General features: G+C 42.5%; 1 protein-coding gene and 1 non-coding gene across 2 annotated transcripts; one reads left to right on the forward strand and one right to left on the reverse strand.

The window, feature by feature from the left end:
- Nucleotides 1-2395: 2395 nt before the first annotated feature.
- Nucleotides 2396-2503, reverse strand: LOC130971619 (small nucleolar RNA R71). The gene has a single exon (XR_009082832.1). It is a non-coding gene; the product is annotated as a small nucleolar RNA R71 (small nucleolar RNA).
- Nucleotides 2504-15676: 13173 nt separating this feature from the next.
- Nucleotides 15677-20968, forward strand: LOC130966519 (uncharacterized). The gene is made up of 2 exons (XM_057891338.1): nt 15677-19531; nt 20369-20968. Exons 1-2 carry the CDS (start codon nt 15677-15679, stop codon nt 20966-20968), a joined length of 4455 nt encoding a protein of 1484 aa, XP_057747321.1.
- Nucleotides 20969-23995: the final 3027 nt, after the last annotated feature.

The following is a 23995-nucleotide window of genomic DNA, read 5'->3' on the forward strand; positions in this document are numbered from 1 at the left end:
TCTATCTTTATTTTATGCTTTATTCATGTATCACTCATAACCATTTGAATCTGTTTGACTGAGATTTACAAGGTGACCATAGCTTGATTCATACCAACAATCTCCGTGGGATCGACCCTTACTCGCGTAAGGTTTATTACTTGGACGACCCAGTGCACTTGCTGGTTAGTTGTGCGAAGTTGTGAAATTATGTTTAGACCATGGTATTGAGCAGCAAGTGTTTGGAGCCATTACCGGGGATTGTTTGAGTTGTGAAAAGTAGAGATCACAATTTCGTGCACCAAGTTTTTGGCGCCGTTGCCGGGGATTGTTGAGTTTGGATAACTGACGGTTCATCTTGTTGCTTAGCTTAGGTATTTTTTTAGAGTTCTTAATAATGAATTCTAGTGTTTCAAGGTGATGTTCTTATCATCACCAAAGCTGATTGATTCTCATCAATTTAGCTCTTGAATGCAATGTCCTGCTGAAGCTTGGCTAGCCATGTCTAATTTCTTTAGACTAAAGCTTTAGACTAACATTGCATGATTTCTGGAATTCTCATTAAGAATTTTGATATCTTTATTTTCTTTTCCACTTAATTTTCAAAAAAAAATCCAAAAAAATTACAAAATCATAAAAACCAAAAATATTGTATGTTTCTTGTTGAGTCTAGTGTCTCATTTTAAGTTTGGTGTCAATTGCATGTTTCTGTTCTTCTTGAATTTTTCGAATTCATTCATGTGTCTTAATTGATCTTCAAGTTGTTCTTGATGATTTCCTTGTTCTGATCTTTAAATTCTCTTGTCCTGAGTGTTTTGTTGTTTCTCATATGCATTCTCATTTTGTTAGTGTCAGTAGTATACAAACTTCTAAGTTTGGTGTCTTGCATGCATTGTTTATTTGATCTTAGTTTCATTTTGATTATTCCTCATTATTAAAAATCCAAAAAAAAATTTTTAATTTGTGTCTTTTCAAGTCAATAATACAGAGAATTGAAGATTCAGAGCATACAGCAAAGGAATTACACAGAAAAAGACTGGGCGTTCAAAACGCCTAGTGAGGAAGGAAAACTGGCGTTTAAACGCCAGCCAGGGTACCTGGCTGGGCGTTTAATGCCCAAAAGGGTAGCATTTTGGGCGTTAAACGCCAGAATGGATACCATTCTGGGCGTTTAACGCTAGGGTGGCACAAGAGGGAAGATTTTGTTTTCAATTCAAATTTTTTTTCAAGTTTTCAAAATCTTCTCAAAATCAAATCTTTTTCAAATCATATCTTTTCAATCATATGTTTTCAAAATCAATTTCTTTCCATTTTCAAAAATACTTGCTAACAATTAATGATTTGATTAAATATCTCAGAGTATGTTGCTTTTTCTGTTGAGAAAGGTTTAATGTTTGAATCATATCTTTCCTTGTTAGCCAAGTCATTAATTTTCAAAATCAAATCTTTTTAACTTGTTTTTCAAATCATATATTCTCAATCACATCTTTTTAAAACCATAACTTTTCAATCATATCTTCTTAATCACATCTTTTTCAAAATAGTTTTCAATCATATCTTTTTGATTTCTAATTTCAAAATCTTTTTTCAAAAATCACTTGATTTCTTTTTCACTCATATTTTTCGAAAATCATTCTTCAATTTTTCAAAATGTTTTTAAAATCTTTCTAATTAATTTTCGAAAATTTCTTCCCCTCTTCTCACATCCTTCTATTTATGGACTAACACTCTTCCTTAATGCACAATTTGAACTCCATCTTTCTTGATAAGTTCGAATTCTTCTACCTCTTCCTTCTATTTTTCTTTTCCTCTGACACCTCAAGGAATCTCTATACTGTGACATAGAGGATTCCATATTTTCTTGTTCTCTTCTCTTATGAGTAGGAGCAAAGACAAAAGCATTCTTGTTGAGGCTGACCCTGAACCTGAAAGGACCTTAAAGCGAAAGCTAAGAAAAGCTAAGGCACAACTCTCTGTAGAGGACCTAACAGAAATCTTCAAGGAAGAAGACATGGCAGCCGAAAACAACAACAATGCCAACAATGCAAAGAAGGTGCTGGATGACTTTACTGCACCTACTCCCAACTTTTATCGGAGAAGCATCTCTATCCCTGCCATTGGAGCAAACAACTTTGAGCTTAAGCCTCAACTAGTTTCTCTAATGCAATAGAATTGCAAGTTCCATGGACTTCCATTAGAAGATCCTCATCAGTTTTTAGCTGAGTTCTTGCAAATCTGTGACACTGTCAAGACTAATGGGGTTAACCCTGAGGTCTACAGACTTATGCTATTCCCTTTTGCTGTAAGAGACAGAGCTAGGATATGGTTGGACTCACAACCTAAAGAAAGCCTGAAATCTTGGGAAAAGCTAGTCAATGCCTTCTTGGCAAAGTTCTTTCCACCTCAAAAATTGAGTAAGCTTAGAGTGGAAGTCCAAACCTTCAGACAGAAGGAAGGTGAATCCCTTTATGAAGCTTGGGAAAGATACAAACAATTAATCAGAAAGTGTCCTTCTGACATGCTTTCTGAATGGAGCATCGTAGGTATCTTCTATGATGGTCTGTCTGAACTGTCCAAGATGTCATTGGATAGCTCTGCTGGAGGATCTCTTCATCTGACGAAGACGCATGCAGAAGCTCAAGAACTCATTGAAATGGTTGCAAATAACCAATTCATGTACACTTCTGAAAGGAATCCTGTGAATAATGGGACGAATCAGAAGAAAGGAGTTCTTGAGATTGATACTCTGAATGCCATATTGGCTCAGAACAAAATATTGACTCAGCAAGTCAATATGATTTCTCAAAGTTTGTCTGGAATGCAAGCTGCACCAGGCAGTACTAAGGACGCTTCATCTGAAGAAGAAGCTTATGATCCTGAGAACCCTTCAATGGAAGAGGTGAATTACATGGGAGAACCCTATGGAAACACCTATAATCCTTCATGGAGAAATCATCCAAATCTCTCATAGAAGGATCAACAGAGACCTCAACAAGGTTTCAATAACAATAATGGTGGAAGAAACAGGTTTAGCAATGGCAAGTCTTTTCCATCATCTTCTCAGCAATAGACAGAGAATTCTAAGCAGAGCCACTCTGACTTAGCAACCATGGTCTCTGATCTAATCAAAACCACTCAAAGTTTCATGACTGAAACAAGGTCCTCCATTAGGAATTTGGAGGCACAAGTGGGTCAGCTGAGTAAGAAAGTTACTAAACTCCCTCCTAGCACTCTTCCAAGCAATACAGAAGATAATCCAAAAGGAGAATGCAAGGCCATTAACATGACCCACATGGCCAAATTTGGAGAGGAGGAAGAGGCAGTGAGCGCCACTGAGGAAGACCTCAATGGACGTCCACTGGCCTCCAATGAGTTCCCTAATGAGGAACCATGGGAATTTGAGGCTCAGAATGAGACCATAGAGATTCCATTGAATTTACTTCTGCCATTCATGAGCTCTGATGAATGTTCTTCCTCTGAAGAGGACGAATATGTCACTGAAGAGCAAGTTGCCAAGTACCTTGGAGCAATCATGAAGCTAAATGACAAGTTATTTGGTAATGAGACTTGGGAGAACGAACCTCCTTTGCTCACCAAAGAACTGGATGACTTGACTAGGCAGAGATTACCTCAAAAGAGACAGGATCCTGAGAAGTTTTCAATACCTTGTACCATAGGCACCATGACCTTTGAGAAGGCTCTGTGTGACCTAGGGTCAAGCATAAACCTCATGCCTCTCTCTGTAATGGAGAAGCTAGGGATCTTTGAGGTACAAGCTGCAAGAATCTCACTAGAGATGGCAGACAATTCAAGAAAATAAGCCTATAAACTTGTAGAGGATGTTTTGGTGAAAGTTGAAGACCATTACATCCCTGCTGATTTCATAGTCCTAGAGACTGGGAAGTGCATGGATGAATCCATCATCCTTGGCAGACCCTTCCTAGCCACAGCAAAGGCTGTGATTGATGTTGACAGAGGAGAATTGATCATTCAAGTGAATGAAGAATCCTTTGTGTTCAAGGCTCAAGGATATCCCTCTGTTACCATGGAGAGGAAGCATGAAGAGCTTCTCTCAAAACATAGTCAAACAGAGCCCCCACAGTCAAACTCTAAGTTTGGTGTTGGGAGGCCACAACCAACTTCTAAGTTGGGTGTTGAACCCCCACATTCAAACTCTAAGTTTGGTGTTAGGAGGTTCCAACATTGCTCTGAATATCTGTAAGGCTCCATGAGAGCCCACTGTCAAGCTACTGACATTAAAGAAGCGCTTGTTGGGAGGCAACCTAATGTTATATTTATCTATTTTCCTTTGTTATTTTATGTTTTCTGTAGGTTGATGATCATGGGAAGTCACAAAATCAATTAAAAAAGCAAAAACAGAATGAAAAACAGAAAGAAAAATAGCACACCATGGAGGAAAACCTTGCTGGCGTTTAAACGCCAGTAAGGGCAGCAAATGGGCGTTTAACGCCCAGTCTGGCACCATTCTGGGCGTTTAATGCCAGAAAGGGGCACCAGACTGGCGTTAAACGCCAGGAAATGGCAAGAAGTTGGCGTTAAATGCCAGAAATGGGCACCAGCCCGGCGTTTAACGCCAGAATTGGCATAAAGAGCATTTTTGCTCGCCACTTGGTGCAGGGATAAATTTTCCTTGACACCTCAGGATCTGTGGACCCCACAGGATCCCCACCTACCCCACTATTCTCTCTCTTCTTCACCCATTCCCCAATCACCTCAACACCTTTTCCCAAAAAACCCCTCACCTATCAAATCCCACTATTCTCTTCACCACTCACATCCATCCTTCATAAAACCCCACCTACCTCACCATTCAAATTCAAACCACTTTTCCTCCCACACCCACCCATAATGGCCGAACCATACACCCCCTCTCCATTCCTATATAAACCCATCTTCACTCTTTCATTTTCACACAACCTACACACTACTTCTCCCCCTTGGCCGAAAATAAAAGCCCCCTCCATCTCCTTCATTTCTTCTTCTTCTACTCTCTTCTTTCTTCTTTTGCTCGAGGACGAGCAAACCTTCTAAGTTTGGTGTGGTAAAAGCATTGCTTTTTGTTTTTCCATAACCATCTATGGCATCTAAGGCCGGAGAAACCTCTAGAAAGAGGAAAGGGAAGGCAAAAGCTTCCACCTCCGAGTCATGGGAGATGGAGAGGTTCATCTCAAGGGTGCATCAAGACCACTTCTATGAAGTTGTGGCCATGAAGAAGGTGATCCCCGAGGTCCCTTTCAAACTCAAAAAGAGTGAATATCCGGAGATCCGACATGAGATTCGAAGAAGAGGTTGGGAAGTTCTTACCAACCCCATTCAACAAATCGGAATCTTAATGGTTCAAGAGTTCTATGCCAATGCATGGATCACCAAGAACCATGATCAAAGTGTGAACCCGGACCCAAAGAATTGGCTTACGATGGTTCGGGGGAAATGCTTAGATTTTAGTCTGAAAAATGTAAGGTTGGCATTCAACTTGCCCATAATGCAAGGAGATGAACACCCTTACACTAGAAGGGTCAACTTTGATCAAAGGTTGGACCAAGTCCTCATAGACATTTGTGAAGAGGGCGCTCAATGGAAGAGAAATTCAAGAGGAAAGCCGGTTCAACTGAGAAGGCATGACCTCAAGCCCGTGGCTAGGGGATGGTTGGAGTTTATCCAACGCTCAATCATTCCCACTAGCAACCGGTCCAAAGTTACTATAGACCGGGCTATCATGATTCATAGCATCATGATTAGAGAGGAAGTAGAAGTTCATGAGGTTATAGCCCAAGAAATTTATAAGGTGGCGGACAAGTCCTCTACCTTGGCAAGGTTAGCCTTCCCTCATCTCATTTGTCACCTCTGTTATTCAGTTGGAGTTAACATAGAGGGAGACATCCTCATTGATGAGGAGAAGCCCATCACTAAGAAAAGAATGGAGCAAACAAGAGATCCCACTCATCATGAAATCCCTGAGATGCCTCAAGGGATGCACTTTCCTCCACAAAACTATTGGGAGAAAATCAACACCTCCCTAGGAGAATTGAGTTCCAACATGGGACAACTGAGGGTAGAGCACCAAGAACATTCCATTCTCCTCCATGAAATTAGAGAAGATCAAAGAATCATGAGAGAGGAGTGACGACTGGATTTTTGATGGTTTAGAATTCACAAATGAATTCTCGTTGCAAGTATAGTTTCTAAACCAATCACTAATCCTTTCATACAAAAAGTTGTTTGTCACTAAAACAAACCCCTAAATTTATAAACCGAAGTATTGGACCTCGGGTCGTTCTCCTTAGGAATTACAATAAAGTATTTTATTATTGGTTGTGAGTTATAATTGGGGTTTTTAAGATTTTTGGACAAGAAATATAAATGGCAAAGAAAATAAACTAACAACTAACAAAGCTCTTGGCAAGATATGAGAATTAGAAGTCCTATCCTAGTTATCCTTCTCAATTGTGATGAGAATTGTTCATTGCTACCACTTAGTTAACCCTTACTAAAGAAAGGAAAGTGAAGTGGATGAATTGACTTGAGCCACAAGTCCTAGCCAACTCCCAAGGAAAGACTAGCTTTAGTGCACTCCAAACCAATTAGCAATCTCTCCAATTATCAATCAACAAAGGAATTAGATAACTCAAGTGTCACTAATTACTCTACCTAGGCCAAGAGGAACAAAATCTACACTAAAACTAAAAGAGACATTTTAACAAACACATAAAGTGCAATAAAAGTAAACAACATAAATTGCAAGAATTAAAGAGAGATCTAACTACAAAGGCAAGAGATCAACAATAGAAAAGCAAAGAAGAACAATTATTATGAATTACCTCTTATTGAATTGAAAGAATGTAGAGGGAACAATACTAGATCTACAACAAAATGTAAGAACAACATAAAGGAAATTACAACAAAAGAATAGAGGAAGATGAATGTAACTACAAGGAATTGAAGAGTAGAAGTAGAAGAAAGCAAAGATTAAAATCTAGATCTAAGAACTAAACCTAATCCTAATCCTAATTCTAGAGAGAAGTGAGAGCTTCTCTCTCTAGAAACTAACTTCTAGAACTAAAACTAAAACTAATTGGTAACTAACATGTAAAGTATGAGAGTATGTTGATTCCCCTTCAATCCTTGGCTTAAATAGCATCAGAAATGAGTTGGATTGGGCCCACAAGGCTTCTAAAATCGCTGGCCACATGTTGCTTTAAGTGAACTAGGTGGCAGCAACGACGCGTGCGCGTACTTTGCGCGTGCGCGCCACCATACGTGTAGCAACTATAGCAAATCTTATATCGTTTCGAAGCTCCGGATGTTAGCTTTCTAACCCAACTGGAACCGCATCATTTGGACCTCTGTAGCTCAAGTTATGGTTGTTTAAGTGCGAAGAGGTCGGCTTGACAGCTTTCCGGTTCTTTCATTTCTTCATGAGTTCTCCAACTTTTCATGCTTCTTTCTTCATTCCCTTGATCCAATCTTTGCCTTCTAAATCTGAAATCACTTAGCAAACATATCAAGGCATCTAATGGAATCAAGGAGAATTAAATTTAGCTATTTTAAGACCTAAAAAGCATGTTTTCACTCTTAAGCACAATTAAAGGAGAATATACAAAACCATGCTATTTCATTGAATAAATGTGGGTAAAAGGTGATAAAATCCCCTAAATTTAATACAAGATAAACCGTCAAATTGAGGTTTGTCAAGGAGCAACAAAGGTAAGGAAGAGACATTGAGGAGTTCAAGCACTCCATAAGATCTTCAAGAAGAAGAACAAGCCACCATCACTAAGGTGGACCCGTTCTTTAATTTCCTTGTTCTTTATTTTCCTGTTTTTCGAATTTTCATGCTTATGTTTATCTATGTTTGTGTCTTATGATCATTAGTGTCTTAGTGTCTATGCCTTAAAGTTATGAATGTCCTATGAATCCATCACCTTTCTTAAATGAAAAATGTTCTTAATTAAAAAAGAGAAGAATTGCATGAATTTTGAATTTTATAACAGATTAATTATTTTGATGTGGTGGTAATACTTTGACTTCTGAATGTATGCTTGAACAGTGCATATGTCTTTTGAATTTGTTGTTCATGAATGTTGGCTCTTGAAAGAATGATGAAAAAGGAGACATGTTACTGAGCATCTGAAAAATCATAAAAATGATTCTTGAAGCAAGAAAAAGCAGTGAATACAAAAAAAAAACGAGAAAAAAAGGGGAAAAGAAAAAGAAAAAGAAAAAAAATAATAAAGTCGTGATCCAAGGCAAAAAGAGTGTGCTTAAGAAACCTGGACACCTCTAATTGGGGACTCTAGCAAAGCTGAGTCACAATCTGAAAAGGCTCACCCAATTATGTGTCTGTGGCATGTATGTATCTGGTGGTAATACTGGAAGACAGAGTGCTTTAGGCCACGACCAAGACTCATAAAGTAGCTGTGTTCAAGAATCATCAAACTTAACTAGGAGAATCAATAACATTATCTAGATTATGAGTTCCTATAGAAGCCAATCATTATGAATTTCAAAGGATAGAGTGAGATGCCAAAACTATTCAAAGGCAAAAAGCTAAAAGCCCCGCTCATCTAATTAATACTGATCTTCATAGATGTTTTTGGAATTCATTGCATATTCTCTTCTTTTTACCTTATTTGATTTTCAGTTGCTTGGGGACAAGCAACAATTTAAGTTTGGTGTTGTGATGAGCGGATAATTTATACGCTTTTTGGCATTGTTTTTAGTGTGTTTTTAGTATGTTTTAGTTAGTTTTTATTATATTTTTATTAGTTTTTAGTTAAAATTCACTTTTCTGGACTTTACTATGAGTTTGTGTGTTTTTCTGTGATTTCAGGTATTTTCTGGCTGAAATTGAGGGACCTGAGCAAAAATCTGATTCAGAGGTTGAAAAGGACTGCAGATGCTGTTGGATTCGACCTAGATTTTCTGGAGCTACAGAGGCCCAATTGGCGCGCTCTCAACTGCGTTGGAAATTAGATATCCTGGGCTTTCCAACAATGTAAATACTTCATACTTTGCCTGAGATTTGATGGCCCAAACCGGCGTTTCAAATCAGCTCAAAACTGCCCGGCGTTAAACGCCGGAACTGGCACAAGAATGGGAGTTAAACGCCCAAACTGGCACAAAAGCTGGCGTTTAACTCCAAGAAAAGTCTCTACACATGAAATCATCAATGCTCAGCCCAAGGACACACCAAGTGGGCCCAGAAGTGGATTTTTATGTCATTTACTCATTTCTGTAAACCCTAGGCTACTAGTTCTCTACATATAGGACCTTTTACTATTGTATTCTCATCTTGGTAGCTATCTTTGAGTAGTCTTATGCTATCTTAGATCATGGGGCTGGCCTCACGGCCATGCCTAGACCTTGTTCTTATGTATTTTCAACGGTGGAGTTTCTACACACCATATATTAAGGTGTGGAGCTCTGCTGTACCTCGAGTATTAATGCAATTACTATTGTTCTTCTATTCAATTCAGCTTATTCTTGTTCTAAGATATTCATTCGCACCCAAGAACATGATGAATGTGATGATTATGTGACGCTCATCATCATTCTCACTTATGAACGCGTGCTTGACAACCACTCCCGTTCTACAAGCAAACAAGGCTTGAATGTTTATCTCTTGGATTCCTTAATCAGAATCTTCGTGGTATAAGCTAGAATTGATGGCGGCATTCAAGAGAATCCGGAAGGTCTAAACCTTGTCTGTGGTATTCTGAGTAGGATTCAATGATTGAATGACTGTGACGAGCTTTAAACTCCTGAAGGCTGGGCGTTAGTGACAGACGCAAAAGAATCACTGGATTCTATTCCAACCTGATTGAGAACCGACAGATGATTAGCCGTGCTGTGACAGACCGCATTGAACATTTTCACTGAGAGGACGGGACTGTAGCCACTGACAACGGTGATGCCCAACATACAGCTTGCCATGGAAAGGAGTAAGAAGGATTGGATGAAGACAGTAGGAAAGCAGAGAGACGGAAGGGACAAAGCATCTCCATACGCTTATCTGAAATTCTCACCAATGAATTACATAAGTATCTCTATCTTTATTTTATGCTTTATTCATATATCACTCATAACCATTTGAATCTGCCTGAATGAGATTTACAAGGTGACCATAGCTTGCTTCATACCAACAATCTCCGTGGGATCGACCCTTACTCGCGTAAGGTTTATTACTTGGACGACCCAGTGCACTTGCTGGTTAGTTGTGTGAAGTTGTGAAATTATGTTTAGACCATGGTATTGAGCACCAAGTTTTTGGAGCCATTACCGGGGATTGTTTGTGTTGTGAAAAGTAGAGATCACAATTTCGTGCACCACGATGCATACGCGCAAAACTCCATTTTGACGCGTATGCGTAGGCGACGCGCACACGTGGGGTGAAAAACATTGGTGCACCAACGTTGAGTCCAACGTTGGCGCCAACGCCCAGCGCTTTGGAAATCCTTTCTCCAGCCAACATTTGATTCAACATTTTCTTTCAAACGTTGAGGCCAACATTGACACCAACACCAGTTTAATTGAGCACCCATGCAGATAAAAATGTGAATTGCCAATTGCCCTCTTCAACATCATGAGACCCATTCTTGCTGGCTACAACAAAGGCCCAATCCAAGGACTTGAAGATCAATTTGGAAAGTGTATAAATAGAAGGAAATTTGATTTAGAAGGGGAGCTAGTCAGTAGGAATTTGAGCTGTGTAGTTAGTTACAGATCTGAATTTTTCCTTTTTTGTATTTTTCTTCTGCATTTTCTCTCTGCAACTTTCTATTTTCTGGTTTTATTTGAGCAATAACGAACTAAACCCCCAAATTCATTAGGGGGAGGAGCTCTATTGTAATTCCAATGAATCAATGAAATTCTTTTTCTTCTCAATTTATTTTTGTAGCTATTGGATATTTTCTGTTTTGATTTAGAATTCTTCACTCCGGAAGGGGGTTGAATTCAATTGAATGCTTGTGTGAGCCTCGGAAAGGGAATCTCTTGCATTAGACTTGGAGCTCTATCCTTCACTACTCTCTTGATCAACATTATTCGGGAGGACATGAGATCTTGAGGGTTAGTGTGGCTTATGGATGAGAGATTTGCACTTAACCTCTTCTCATGACAATTAGATCAAGGAATTGGCAAGATTGATTGTGATTAGAGAGATTGGATTGCCAAGAAATTGGGATCCAATCAATTTTAATCCGCCATAGATCTACTCAAATGATTGAGGAAGGAGTTGAGACCCAATTGATTCATGAAGGATTAGAATATCTCCGATCCCTGATGAATCACTTTCTCTGATTTTTCTTCACTTTAACCTTCTCTAATTTCAATTTACATTTGATTTGTCTCGCTGTTTGAATCCCTGCACCCAATTTCCTTTATAATTCATGCAATTTAAGTTCCCTCGCAATTTAGATTCTGCAATTTTACTTTCTTGCGCTCTAAGATTCAGTTATTTACATTTCTTGCAATTTAAGTTTCAGTTCTTTTAAATTTCTTGCACTTTAAGTTTCAACAATTTATCTTTCTTGCCACTTAAGTTTCTGTCAATTTACATCCATCCTTTAAATTTCTTGCTATTTACATTCTGTCAATCAATTTTAACCCAAAACATCAACTATCATCTTAACTAAATTCATCACCTAACTAAAGTTGCTTAATCCATCAATCCCTGTGGGATCGACCTCACTCCTGTGAGTTATTACTACTTGATGCGACTCGGTTCACTTGTCGGTTGTTTGTGTGGAATCGTTTTTTCCTCATCAATGTGTATATGTGCTTTTTCATAAACCGTGGTAAGAATTCCACGATTTATGTATAAATGGTAAAATGTGGGAGAGGTTCACATAAATATAAATCTCAAGTATTTTCTTTAGATAAATTACTCTATATTTATTATTTATTTGATTATAATTTAATTAAATTGAAATCCAACTTAGGAACGGCAAAAACCCCAGCGAAGCGGGTACCCATGGAGATTTACTCGCTGGAGGATAAATATGGGGAGAATTTTGTACCACTGGAACCTGTTTATTATACGGGACGGGAGTAGGGATAGAGTTCTGCACCCCGTGGAGACTAGTATAATCTCCGTATATATAAAAAGATAATAATACCCCTATCATATATATATATATATATATATATATATATATATATATATGTATCAAAGTGAAGAGCTGAAAAATTCTCATGGTTCTGAAAACTGGATCGAATTGGTCGATTCGACTAGTCTAGTAATTATGATTCGGTTAACCTTCTAAAACCGCAATTTTAAAAGCGATAGAAAATTGTTGGACTGGCTGGTTGGACCGGATCAGAAACCATCCTGTTCGAGAAAAACGTCGTCATTTTTTGTTCATTTGGCTTACTAAACCATGCTTGATGCCTTTCCTCTCACTCTCATTCCTCTCAGCCTCAAGCAGAACTCTGAATCAGTGATTCCCCCTTCTCCAACCCTAGCCTCTCTTCGAGCCACTGCCGCTGCCCTCCGTCGAGCCACTACCGCCGTCCGTCCGTGTAACCACTCCTCTCTTCTTTGGCGAGCTCGGTCCAACCCTCGTCTTCATATTCTCGGCGTCGTCGTCAACTCGGCGTCTTCTATTAATCAACGGTCGGTCGGCGTCGTCTTTGAAGGTCAATGGCTCAATGCTCGCTTGTTTTTCACTTGTTCAGTTGTTTTTTTTTCTTTTTTATGCTCAGTTTCTGTGATTTCTGAATTGACTTCAACGAATGCATGTTTCGCTGCCGTGAGCTCAAGGACTGCGAGCTCCTCCGCGAGGACTACCTCGAGTGCCTCTATCACTCCAAAGAGGTCCTCCTTCTTTCTTTCTTAGTATTATTGTTGTTGTTCTATTTCGTTCTTCATTGCCTCCTTCCTTCCTTTTTCATTCTCCAAAACACTAATTCCAAATTACTCTATTCAATTCCACTTTTATTCGTGCTGTGCTTTCCATATCTTAAAGCTTTTACAGTATAGCGTTGTTATCTGTTATCTTAATGTTTTGGTCATTTTCTTAAGTAGTGATTTCATAAACCACCAAGGCAAGTATTATGGGGCACAAAATCAGAGCATGCCCGATAAATTATGCCAAGTATACTCGAGCATTATTATTTTTTGATCACCATATAATGTTATTTTTTGCCACTAAATTTGGTAGGTTTTCTTTCGACAAATTCTTTTTCCTGTAAAGCATTCTTCTAAATTATCACCAAGTTTCAGTAAAATTTAGCTTGTGTTCAAAATACAATATTTTTATAAAAAAACTAAATTATATACATTTTGTCTTATGCAATGATGAACTCCTCCTTCTTAATTTGTGTACTGGATTTATCACCTCTAACGGCTTCTCAACCTTGTGATTATTCAATGAAACCTCCCAGATATGTTTAAAAGGTTTAAGTATGTGCATTGAAATTTCATTGAAAAACTTGCCACAGATGTTGAGGGACTCTTAAGCTTATATGAAGCTTCACATCTTAGAATTCATGGAGAAGACATATTAGATGAAACTCTTCGATTCACCTTAAATTCATTGCTCTTATGAATGTTATTTTATTTTATTTTATTTTTCAATTTGATGATATCTTTGATCTTTGTTGCCTATGTTGGTGTTTGTTGATGGCTTAGAGTTTTGAGATGTTTGTTAAATGAGTTTAGATTGTGATAAATTTTAATAATTGTTATGTTTTGAGAAGGTTTGGTTCAGTGATTAAGTTGAGCTTAATTGTAGAAGAGATATTGTTACTTAGTTGTAAGAATTGTGCAGTATTAATTTATTAATTAATTAGAATTGCATTTTGTTTGAACAGTGTTGACCTATTGAATAGTATTCGGTGATTGGAATTGCATTTTGCTATAGATGGTGATGATTTTCTTATGAAATGACTAAATTTGTATTAGACTACAAATATGTGTTAGGGTTTTTATTTATAATTTATTTATTATTTTATTATAAAATAATTTTTTTGGTTAGATCACAGTTAAATCAGTTGGACCTATAAACCAATAAACTAATAACTAGAATTGTTCGATGGCCGATCCAGTTTTCAAAACCTAGAAAATTCCAAGTTTCCAACCCTAGCTATCAGTCACACTTACTCACTCTGAACTCTGAAGCCCGTTCTCCCTCTCCTCTCCTCTCCTCTCCTCACAACACTACCAGTCACCACTGTCATCTGCCATCTCCTACCCCCTCACCGCTGCCAACACGAAGCTCCTACCCTCTCCTCGCCCGCCTGAGTCTTATCAGTCATCCCGTTCACAATTGCAACAGCGTCATCGCATTTGGCCAGCTAAGGAGAACGTCGTCGTTGCCGCTGACCTAGCCAAGGAGAACATCTTCATCGCCGCCTGACCCAGCCGAGGCAGCAGCGTCGCTTCAGAGCCTCTTCGCCAATCTTCACCTATTCGCGTCTTCGCCTCTCTGCGTCTTCTCGTCTTCACGTTTTCGCCTCTTCGCCTTGTCGCCTATCTTCACCGCCAGCTCAGCTGCTCTTCCTCCCGGTAAGTTCTGTGAACTACCATTTAAATCCATTCAGTTATGGTTTTAGGGTTCATCTATCATATTATCTCTGTAATTTTATTTTGCTTTGCAGAACTTGTACTGATTTATTTTAATTTACTTTGAAGAATTTGTTAATTTTATTTTTCTTTGAAGAACTTGTTAATTTGCTTTGAAGAACTTGTTTTGATTTATCTTAATTTGCTTTAAAGAACTTGTTAATTTGCTTTAAAGAACTTGTATTGATTAATTTTAATTTGCTTTGAAGTACTTGTTAATTTAATTTTGCTTTGAAGAACTTGTTCTGATTTATCTTAATTTACTTTGAAAAACTTGTTAATATTAATTTGTTTTGAAGAACTTGTTAATTTGCTTTGAAAAACTTGTTCTGATTTATTTTAATATGCTTTGAAGAACTTGTTAATTTTAATTTACTTTGGAGAACTTTTTTATTATGATATTATTTCTGATTTTGATTATTCCTGATTTTGATTCTTTTCATTACAATTTATATTTCTGTGATTTATGTGATTTGAATTTTGTGATTTCTTTGAAATTTTATGATTCCTGTTATTTGTGTTTTTTCGTTCGAGGTAGGATTCAAATAAGTCGGAATTTACCATCACTACTATCACAGGATGAAAAAAGGCTTCAGAATTATTTTTTTAGTTTTTGAATATGTTTAGTTGTTTTAATATTTTATAAATATATTTAGTAGAGATGTTTGTTGTTTATTGCTATTTAAGTATTTGAAAACTGTTACGGATCCAGCCCACGGATCCCGGACTCGTGACCGAACCCGAACCCGGTTCCTCGGGCCAACCCGTCTCGTCTTTCTAGAAGGCCCCGGACCGGCCCTCTAGAGCTCCTAACTAACTTTTGAATTCAAACGTCCCCCTTATCTTAGCCAGATAAGATAAAGATAACCACCATCACCTATAAATAAGAGGACCCAGGTCCCTTCAGGTATTCACTCATTCATCATACCTTCTACCTGTTAGATCCATTCTGACTTAAGCGTCGGAGTGTCTTTGCAGGTACCTCTCCTCCTCTCCATCTGGACAATCCAACATCCGACTCAACTCGCGGGTTCCCGATCCCCCTCCTAGATCGTATTAGAGACCTTCTGTACATTGGCGCCGTCTGTGGGGACCCTGCGACAGTCAAAACAGATGGAGGGAATCCTGGAGGAAAATCCATCAAGCCAGGACGACTCCCGGCCACGTCATCCGACCTCAGAACAACAAGAGGTCACGAACCAAGCTAGGATAGCAAGCACCATCCACCACACGAACGAACACGTCACCACGGACCCACGGCATCCTGAGAAAGCCAGGGACAAAGCGACACAGATCATCCAGGATCTCTGTCTCCGGGTCCAAGAACTTGAAGGCAAACTGACTAACAGAGAAAAACATAACAACGAACACGGAAGCCAGGCAACTTCGAGGTCAAGATCCCACCGCGGCAGGTCGCCAACCCGGCAACACGATAGGAGAGATGATCGCAGCATCTCACGCAATCACCGACACGAGAAATCGCCAGAACGGCGATACAACAAGAAACACCGCCGCAGCGCTTCTCGGGATCTAAGTCGTCTACACGATTCGGACGAGGATCGGAGATACCGAAACACCAAACGCACGAGAAGCGACCACACCATAATGGGAGCTACACCCTTCACAGAAAGAATCTTAAGAGCGAAACTCCCCAAAGGTTTCGACAAACCCACCGACATGAAGTATGATGGAACCAAGGACCCTCAGGAACATCTAACGGCATTCGAGGCCAGAATGAACTTAGAAGGAGCGGCCGACGCAGTCCGGTGCAGAGCCTTCCCGGTAACCCTTGTCGGACCGGCGATCAAATGGTTCAACGCCCTCCCGAATGGATCCATAGCCAGCTTCCACGACATAGCACGAAAATTCATGGCCCAGTTCACGACCAGGATCACCAAAGCCAAACACCCCATCAGCTTGCTGGGGGTCACGCAGAGGCAAGAAGAATCTACAAGGAAATACCTAGACCGCTTCAACGACGAATGCCTGACGGTCGATGGTCTCACGAACTCCGTCGCAAGCCTCTGCCTAACTAATGGGCTCATGAATGAAGATTTTCACAAACACCTCACTACTAAACCAGTGTGGACCATGCACGAAATTCAGAACGTCGCCAAAGACTACATCAACGACGAGGAAGTCAGCCAGGTCGTCGCTGCCAACAAACGGCAGCACGCCGCTACCCAACACGGCAACCCGCCTCCACGTCACAACCCACCACCCAAAGAGAACCAACGAGACCACCTTAGGCCAACCAACCGACCACCAAGAATAGGAAAATTCTCTAATTACACACCCCTAACAGCACTAATTACCGAGATATACCACCAAATAGCAGATCGAGGCGTCATCCCCAAAGCCCGACCACTCAAGGAAAGAACAGGAGGCAACAAAGCCCTCTACTGCGACTACCACCGAGGCTACGGCCACAAAACACAAGATTGTTTTGACCTTAAAGACGCTCTCGAACAAGCCATACGAGACGGCAAACTCCCGGAGTTCGTCAAATTCATCAGAGAACCAAGGCGCGCCGACAGAGACAAATCGCCAGAAAGAGAAGGGCACAACCCAAGAACTCAGAAGCTACCCCCCAGGGAAAACCCCGAAGGAGACCCGACCATCATAGTAAACGTCATCACAGGCAAGGACGTATCAAATAAATCAAAACTAAAAATGAAAAAAGACCTCAAGATAATGGCCGTCAGACACCACGACCCGGTCACCATAGCCGACAGCACGATAACTTTCCTGCCGGAGGACTACCAACACGGCACCTCGGCCGAAGATGCCCCCTTCGTTATATCAGCCCGAATCGGAACAGGACTAGTAAGAAGAATACTGGTGGACACCGGCGCAGACTCCAACATCCTCTTCCGAGGAGCTTTCGACAAACTCGGGCTCCGCAACGACCACCTCCAAACACACCGCCACGGCGTCACGGGCCTCGGAGACAACTTCCTCAAACCAGATGGCTCGGTTACCCTTCCCATCACCGTAGGAACAAGCAATCAGAGAAAAACAATCTTATCCGAATTCGTAGTCCTAAAAGACTCCACAGCCTATAACGTCATTCTCGGGAGAAAAACAATCAACGACTTCTCTGCAGTCATCTTCACCAAATACCTCCTCATGAAGTTCAGGGCCAACGACAGCACCGTCGGAACCATTCACGGAGACCGAGAAGTCGCAGCCGAATGCGACAACAATAGCCTAGCCCTAAGGAAAAAATCCTGGGACGCCACCGGAATATTCCTTGCCGACCTAGACGCACGACTAGACGGCCAACCTAGACCGAAACCGGAAGGAGACATGGAAAAGCTACAGATAGGGCCAACGAAAGAAGAATACACTTTCATCAACAGAAACCTCCCATACGACCTCAAAGAAGAACTCTCCCAACTTCTGAAACAAAACAGAGACCTGTTCGCATTTACACCAATCGATATGCCAGGAATAAGCCCCGACCTAATGTCTCACCATCTGGCAGTAGACCCCCTAGCTAAGCCGTTGGCACAAAGAAGACGGAAAATGTCACCAGACCGAGCCGCCGAGGTTAGAAAACAAGTTAAAGCCCTGCTCGAAGCCAACTTCATCCGGGAACTCCCTTATACGACCTGGCTAGCCAACGTCGTACTGGTAAGAAAATCTAACGGAAAATGGCGAATGTGCATCGACTACATAGACCTAAACAAAGCATGCCCGAAGGATGCCTTCCCCCTACCAAACATCGACGGACTAGTGGATGCAGCATCCGGCCACCGATACCTCAGCTTCATGGATGCATATTCCGGCTACAACCAGATCCCGATGCACCAACCAGACGAAGAAAAAACAGCATTTATCACCCCGGACGGAACCTACTGCTATACAGTAATGCCCTTCGGCTTAAAAAACACCGGAGCCACCTACCAGCGACTTATTAACAAGATATTTCGCAACCTATCCGGAAACAAAATAGAAGTCTACATAGACGATATGCTCGCCAAGACGGAATCCGGTGAGCAACTAACCGACGACCTCAAGGTAATAATGAACACCCTGCGAAAGCACCGAATGCGACTCAACCCGACAAAATGCGCCTTCGGAATGGAAGCAGGAAAATTCCTCGGCTTCATGATCACGCAACGCGGAGTTGAGGCTAACCCAGAGAAATGTCGTGCCGTCCTTGAGATGACAAGTCCCAAAAACCTCAAAGAAATCCAAAAACTCACCGGCCGACTGACCGCGCTATCCCGGTTCCTCGGGGCATCGGCCCAAAAGGCAATCCCTTTCTTCAAACTAATGAAAAAAGGAACCCCCTTCAAATGGGAGATAGAATGCGAAGAAGCTTTCCAACACTTCAAAAAGGTCCTAGCGGAACCTCCAATCCTCGCAAAACCCCAAACAGGGGAAACACTTTACCTGTACCTCTCCATAACAGAAGAAGCAATCGCTGCAGCACTCGTCCAGGAGAACGAGAAAAAAGAACAAAAACCCATATACTTCATAAGCAAGGTCCTACAGGATACAGAAGCTCGCTATTCACGCCTAGAAAAGCTAGCTTTCGCTCTCCTCTCGGCTTCCCGATGGCTACGACAATACTTCCAAGCCCACCCCATAACGGTCCGAACCGACCAAGCGGTCAAACAGGTACTACAAAAACCCGACCTAGCAGGAAGAATGCTAGCATGGTCCATCGAGTTATCCCAATTCCAGATCAGGTTCGAACCCCGAAACGCCATCAAAGCGCAGGCCTTGACCAATTTCATAGCTGAGATGACCCCGATTAAACTCACACCCGAACCGTGGAAACTGCACGTCGACGGCTCATCAAACTCCACTCACGGAGGCGCCGGAATTATACTCGAAAACCAAAACGGGATCATAATTGAACAATCAATACGATACGACTTTCCAGTATCAAATAACCAAGCAGAATACGAGGCCCTCTTAGCAGGCCTAACCCTAGCCCGGGAAGTCGACGCAAAGGTACTTGAAGTAAATACCGATTCCCAGGTAGTCTGCTCCCAAATAAACGGAAGCTACTAAACCCGGGATCCCCTACTCAAACAATACCTCAACAAAGTAAGTGAATTGAAGGAAGGATTCGAAAACATTACCATACAACACGTCCCCAGGGAACGAAACGCCAGGGCGGACCTACTCTCCAAACTAGCCAGTACAAAATCAGGACACGGTAACAGATCACTAATCCAGGAGGTCGTTAGGTCGCCTTCGGTATCAGCAACAATCAGCGCACATCTAACATCCTCAAACCGGGAGTCCTGGACATACCCTATCCTACAGTACCTCCTTAACGGAACCCTACCACCAGACCCCAAAGAGGAAAGGTGAATAAAAAGAGAAGCCGCCAACTACTCCATCATAGCAGGACAGCTATACAAACGTGGATTCTCGCAACCCCTACTCAAATGTATCGAACCCGGGGACACGGAGTACATACTCCGCGAGATCCACGAGGGCTGCTGCGGTCACCACATCGGAGGAAAAACACTAGCCCAAAAAATCATCAGGGCCGGCTACTTCTGGCCCACGATCATCCGAGACTCCATACAATTAACAAAAAGCTGCGACAAATGCCAAAGGCACGCCAATATCCACCAAGCCGCCCCACACCAACTCAACATTATATCGGCAGAACGGCCGTTCGGCAGTTGGGGAATCGACCTCGTCGGGCCCTTCCCCACAGCACCCGGCCAACTCAGATATCTCATTGTCGCCATAGACTACTACACCAAATGGATCGAAGCCGAACCCCTGGCCTCCATAACGGCGACCCAATGTCAAAAATTCGTCTGGCGACAGATCATTACCCGATTCGGAATCCCCGAGGTCATCATCTCAGACAACGGAACCCAATTTACCGACAAAAAATTCAGAGAATTCCTAGAAGGATTACGCATATCCCATCGCTTCAGCTCAGTAGAACATCCCCAAACAAACGGACAGGTGGAATCCGCGAACAAAATAATCGTTAAAGGACTTAAGAAACGGCTCGACGAAGCCAAAGGACTATGGGCTGATGAGTTGGGGTCAGTCCTATGGTCGTACCGAACAACACCCCAAACGAGCACGGGGGAAACGCCTTTCCGATTAACATACGGCGTAGAAGCAGTCATCCCAGTGGAAATCGGGGACCCCAGCCCCAGGAAAACAGTCGAAAGTAACGATGAAGAAGCCGAACGAGATCTTATCGACGAAGAGAGAAGCATAGCTCACATCAAAGAGTTAGCGCTCAAACAACGAATCAGCCTAAGGTACAATCACGGTGTCGTCCGACGGGAGTTCACGACCAACGACCTCGTCCTACGACGAAACGATATCGGCCCTTCAACCCCAGGGGAAGGGAAACTCGCCCCCAACTGGGAAGGACCATACAGAATCAAGGCCGTAATCGGAAAATGAGCATATAAACTCGAACGACTCGACGGCAGCGAAATACCAAGAACTTGGAACGCAGCCAACTTACGAAGATACTACACTTAAATAAGTCACCCTTTGTTTTTCTTTTATTTATACTTTTCTCATTTCGTCTTTTAAACTTCGGGTACTCTTTCCCTCACGAAGGGTTTTAACGAGGCCCAACCATTCAAATAAATTTTTCACAAGTTATTTCCACCTCATCTCCATTACAAGTCATTACCGTTTCTCAAACACGAAACAAAGACACGGCCATCACTGGAGGACTGATCACCCCCCAGGCCGAACACACGGATATCCAAAAAACCGACCAAACGAAGGTTGACAAAAACGAGAAAACAAACGCTCAAATATGCGAGAAGGCCCGAACGGCCAAATAAACGCCACAAAACGGAACATACATAAAGACCCAAAACGGCTGAAAATACCATTAAAAACAAGTTACGGCCCTTGAGCCACTAAGAAATATTCAAAAACAAACAAAAGTTCAAAACTAATTACAGAGAAACTACTCAATATCGACAATCCGACCATCACAGACAGCCTTAAACGCTCCCATCACGGACACATCCACGCCAGGAGCCAACACCAGAACCTGCGCCTTCATCGTTTCCTCGGTAGCAGCAATAGCATCCCTAGCATCAGCCAACAGACCCGTCTTCTCCTTTTTTAAAGCTTCAAGCTCTGCCTTCAGAGTTTCCGACTCGGCGAGAAGCACGGCAGCTTGAGAACCCGCATCCGAAGCACGCGTCCGCTCCTCCGCCAATTGAGAAAGAAGCGAAGTCTCAACACCGGCAAGTCGGAGAATATCCGCCCCGGCATCCTCTGAAGACTTCACCGCTTTCTCCTTTGCAGTATTGGCGGCCTCAAGCTCTTCCTTCAACTTAGTCACATCAGCCTGAGCCTGCCGAAGCTTCTTTTCCAACAAACCCACTTGGGCCATCACGGGCTCAGCCTTCCGAACAACCACGGCAGAGCGAAGAAGGGCACGGTAAACCGACTTAGCCTGGAACGAGACGTCACAGCCATCAAAAAATGACTCCGTTCCAGGCATCAAGTGCTGATCAATAAAACCCGTAGCATCGAAGCGTCGGTCCATCACACTAGGTACCAAACCCTCCTCCTCAAAGGTCTCACTACCCGGCTCCTCAGCCCTGCTCCTCTTCCGAGAAACCTTAGCAGCCGACATCACGACGACCTCAGGCGAACCGGGAGGAACTTGAACGTCAGTAGGCGCCCCCGAAGGAACCACCCCCTGAGAGGCAACCTGAGAATCCACAGCCGGATTCGAGACAGGAGTAGATGGAGACGACGACCCTTCCTCCCGAACCAACGCCGCCTTCAGCCTTGCCAAAGAAGTCAGCCCGCCAGCCATCTCAACTGAAAGAAAACAAGAGAAGAGTTAAAAAAAAAAGGGGAACACACCAATATATGTCCGGCAAGCCTCAGGATCCCCCATAACGTCTCGAGGATTCAACGGACGCTCACCAAACAGATGCCACAAAACGCTGGCAATATCCTTATCCTCCCGAGACAAATCATCATAGGAAACCTTAGTTAGAACTGACGGGCCGGCACCAAAATTCCAATACGTCGGAAACCGGCGCTCGCCCTCCAAAGTAAGCCAAAACGGGTGGTGCCCCCGAACGGGACGCACCTTAAAATACTCCCACTTAAATCCGTGAAAAGAATCCTCAAACAACCCAAAAATCCGGCGATGAGGTTGAGCACGGAAAGACATATACCCCTTCTTGTGCTTCCCCTCCTTAGTCGGAAGAGTGCACAGGAAAAGAAAAAGGAAAACAGGAACTGAAGCCGGAAGATCGAGATACCGGCACACCAACTTAAAACATCGCACGGCTGCCCAGCTATTCGGGTGAAGCTGAGACGGTGCCACGGAGCACCGACTAAGTAAACCCTGGACAAACGGCGAGAATGGGAACCGCACACCAAGCCGAGTAAACATGGATTCATAAACCCACATCCAGTCCGGCACGGTGGGCGAACGGAGGTTCAAGTAGCAAACGCGCTCGTCGGCATCAGGGAGCACGAGCTCGTATCGCCCCTCCTCTTCACCACCACCGCAAATTGCCCCCTGGTCGCGGAGCCGTTGGAGATCACCCTCCGTCATCCGCGACGAAACACCCCATACATCGCTGGTCACCCAACCATAGCGATTGGGAACGCCCCTGGAAGGGGCTACGGGGGCTCCCACACTCTCATTTCTCCGACGCTGCATACCTAAAACAGGGAGGAGCACCACCATCAGCCTACCAACTCTACACAGTAACAAGACAAAAACCTAACACCACTACAATCAAGGAAAAAACGGCGGTGCTCAGCCCCTTCCCCAAAACTCAACAAACGAAACATCAAGCACAGTAAACAAACAAAAAAGAAAATAGGCAGAACAAACGCATGGCAAAAACAGAACAAACATGCACAAACAAGTATAAAAGAGAAAAGGCAAAACATGCCAACCTGGTAAATTAGAAGGAAGCTTGGAGAAAACCAGGAAAACAGAAGAAGCAGAGCGGCACCAGAAAGCAAAAATCGCCGAAGAGTTTTTTCAGAAAATGAAGAGTTCCGCTTTAGAAGAAAAAACGGACGAGGGAAATAAAACCAAAGCAAAACGGTTTCAAAAGAAAGCAAAAAAGACACAACTAACCCTGGGCACAATGAAGACTCACAGGGGCAAGAAGGAGAAACCCCCCCCCCACAATAAATGCCCCCTTGGAAAAGCAAACTAATAAATCACGCCTCAAAGGACGCAACGGGCGCAGCAAGCACGGAAAGGTCACGTCAAGACCAAAAGACGGTCAGAACGAATCTTTTACCAAGCGAAATCGAGAAACCGACCTCGTCACCAAACGAACACTCGACAAAGACTGGAGACGCAATGAAGAACGTCTCACCTCCTAGCGACAAACCGACCTTACTCGCTCTCCCGCTACGGGGGCAACTGTTACGGATCCAGCCCACGGATCCCGGACCCGTGACCGAACCCGAACC

This window comes from Arachis stenosperma, chromosome 3 (genome assembly GCF_014773155.1).
Source record: "Arachis stenosperma cultivar V10309 chromosome 3, arast.V10309.gnm1.PFL2, whole genome shotgun sequence".
NCBI classification, from domain to species: Eukaryota; Viridiplantae; Streptophyta; class Magnoliopsida; order Fabales; family Fabaceae; genus Arachis; species Arachis stenosperma.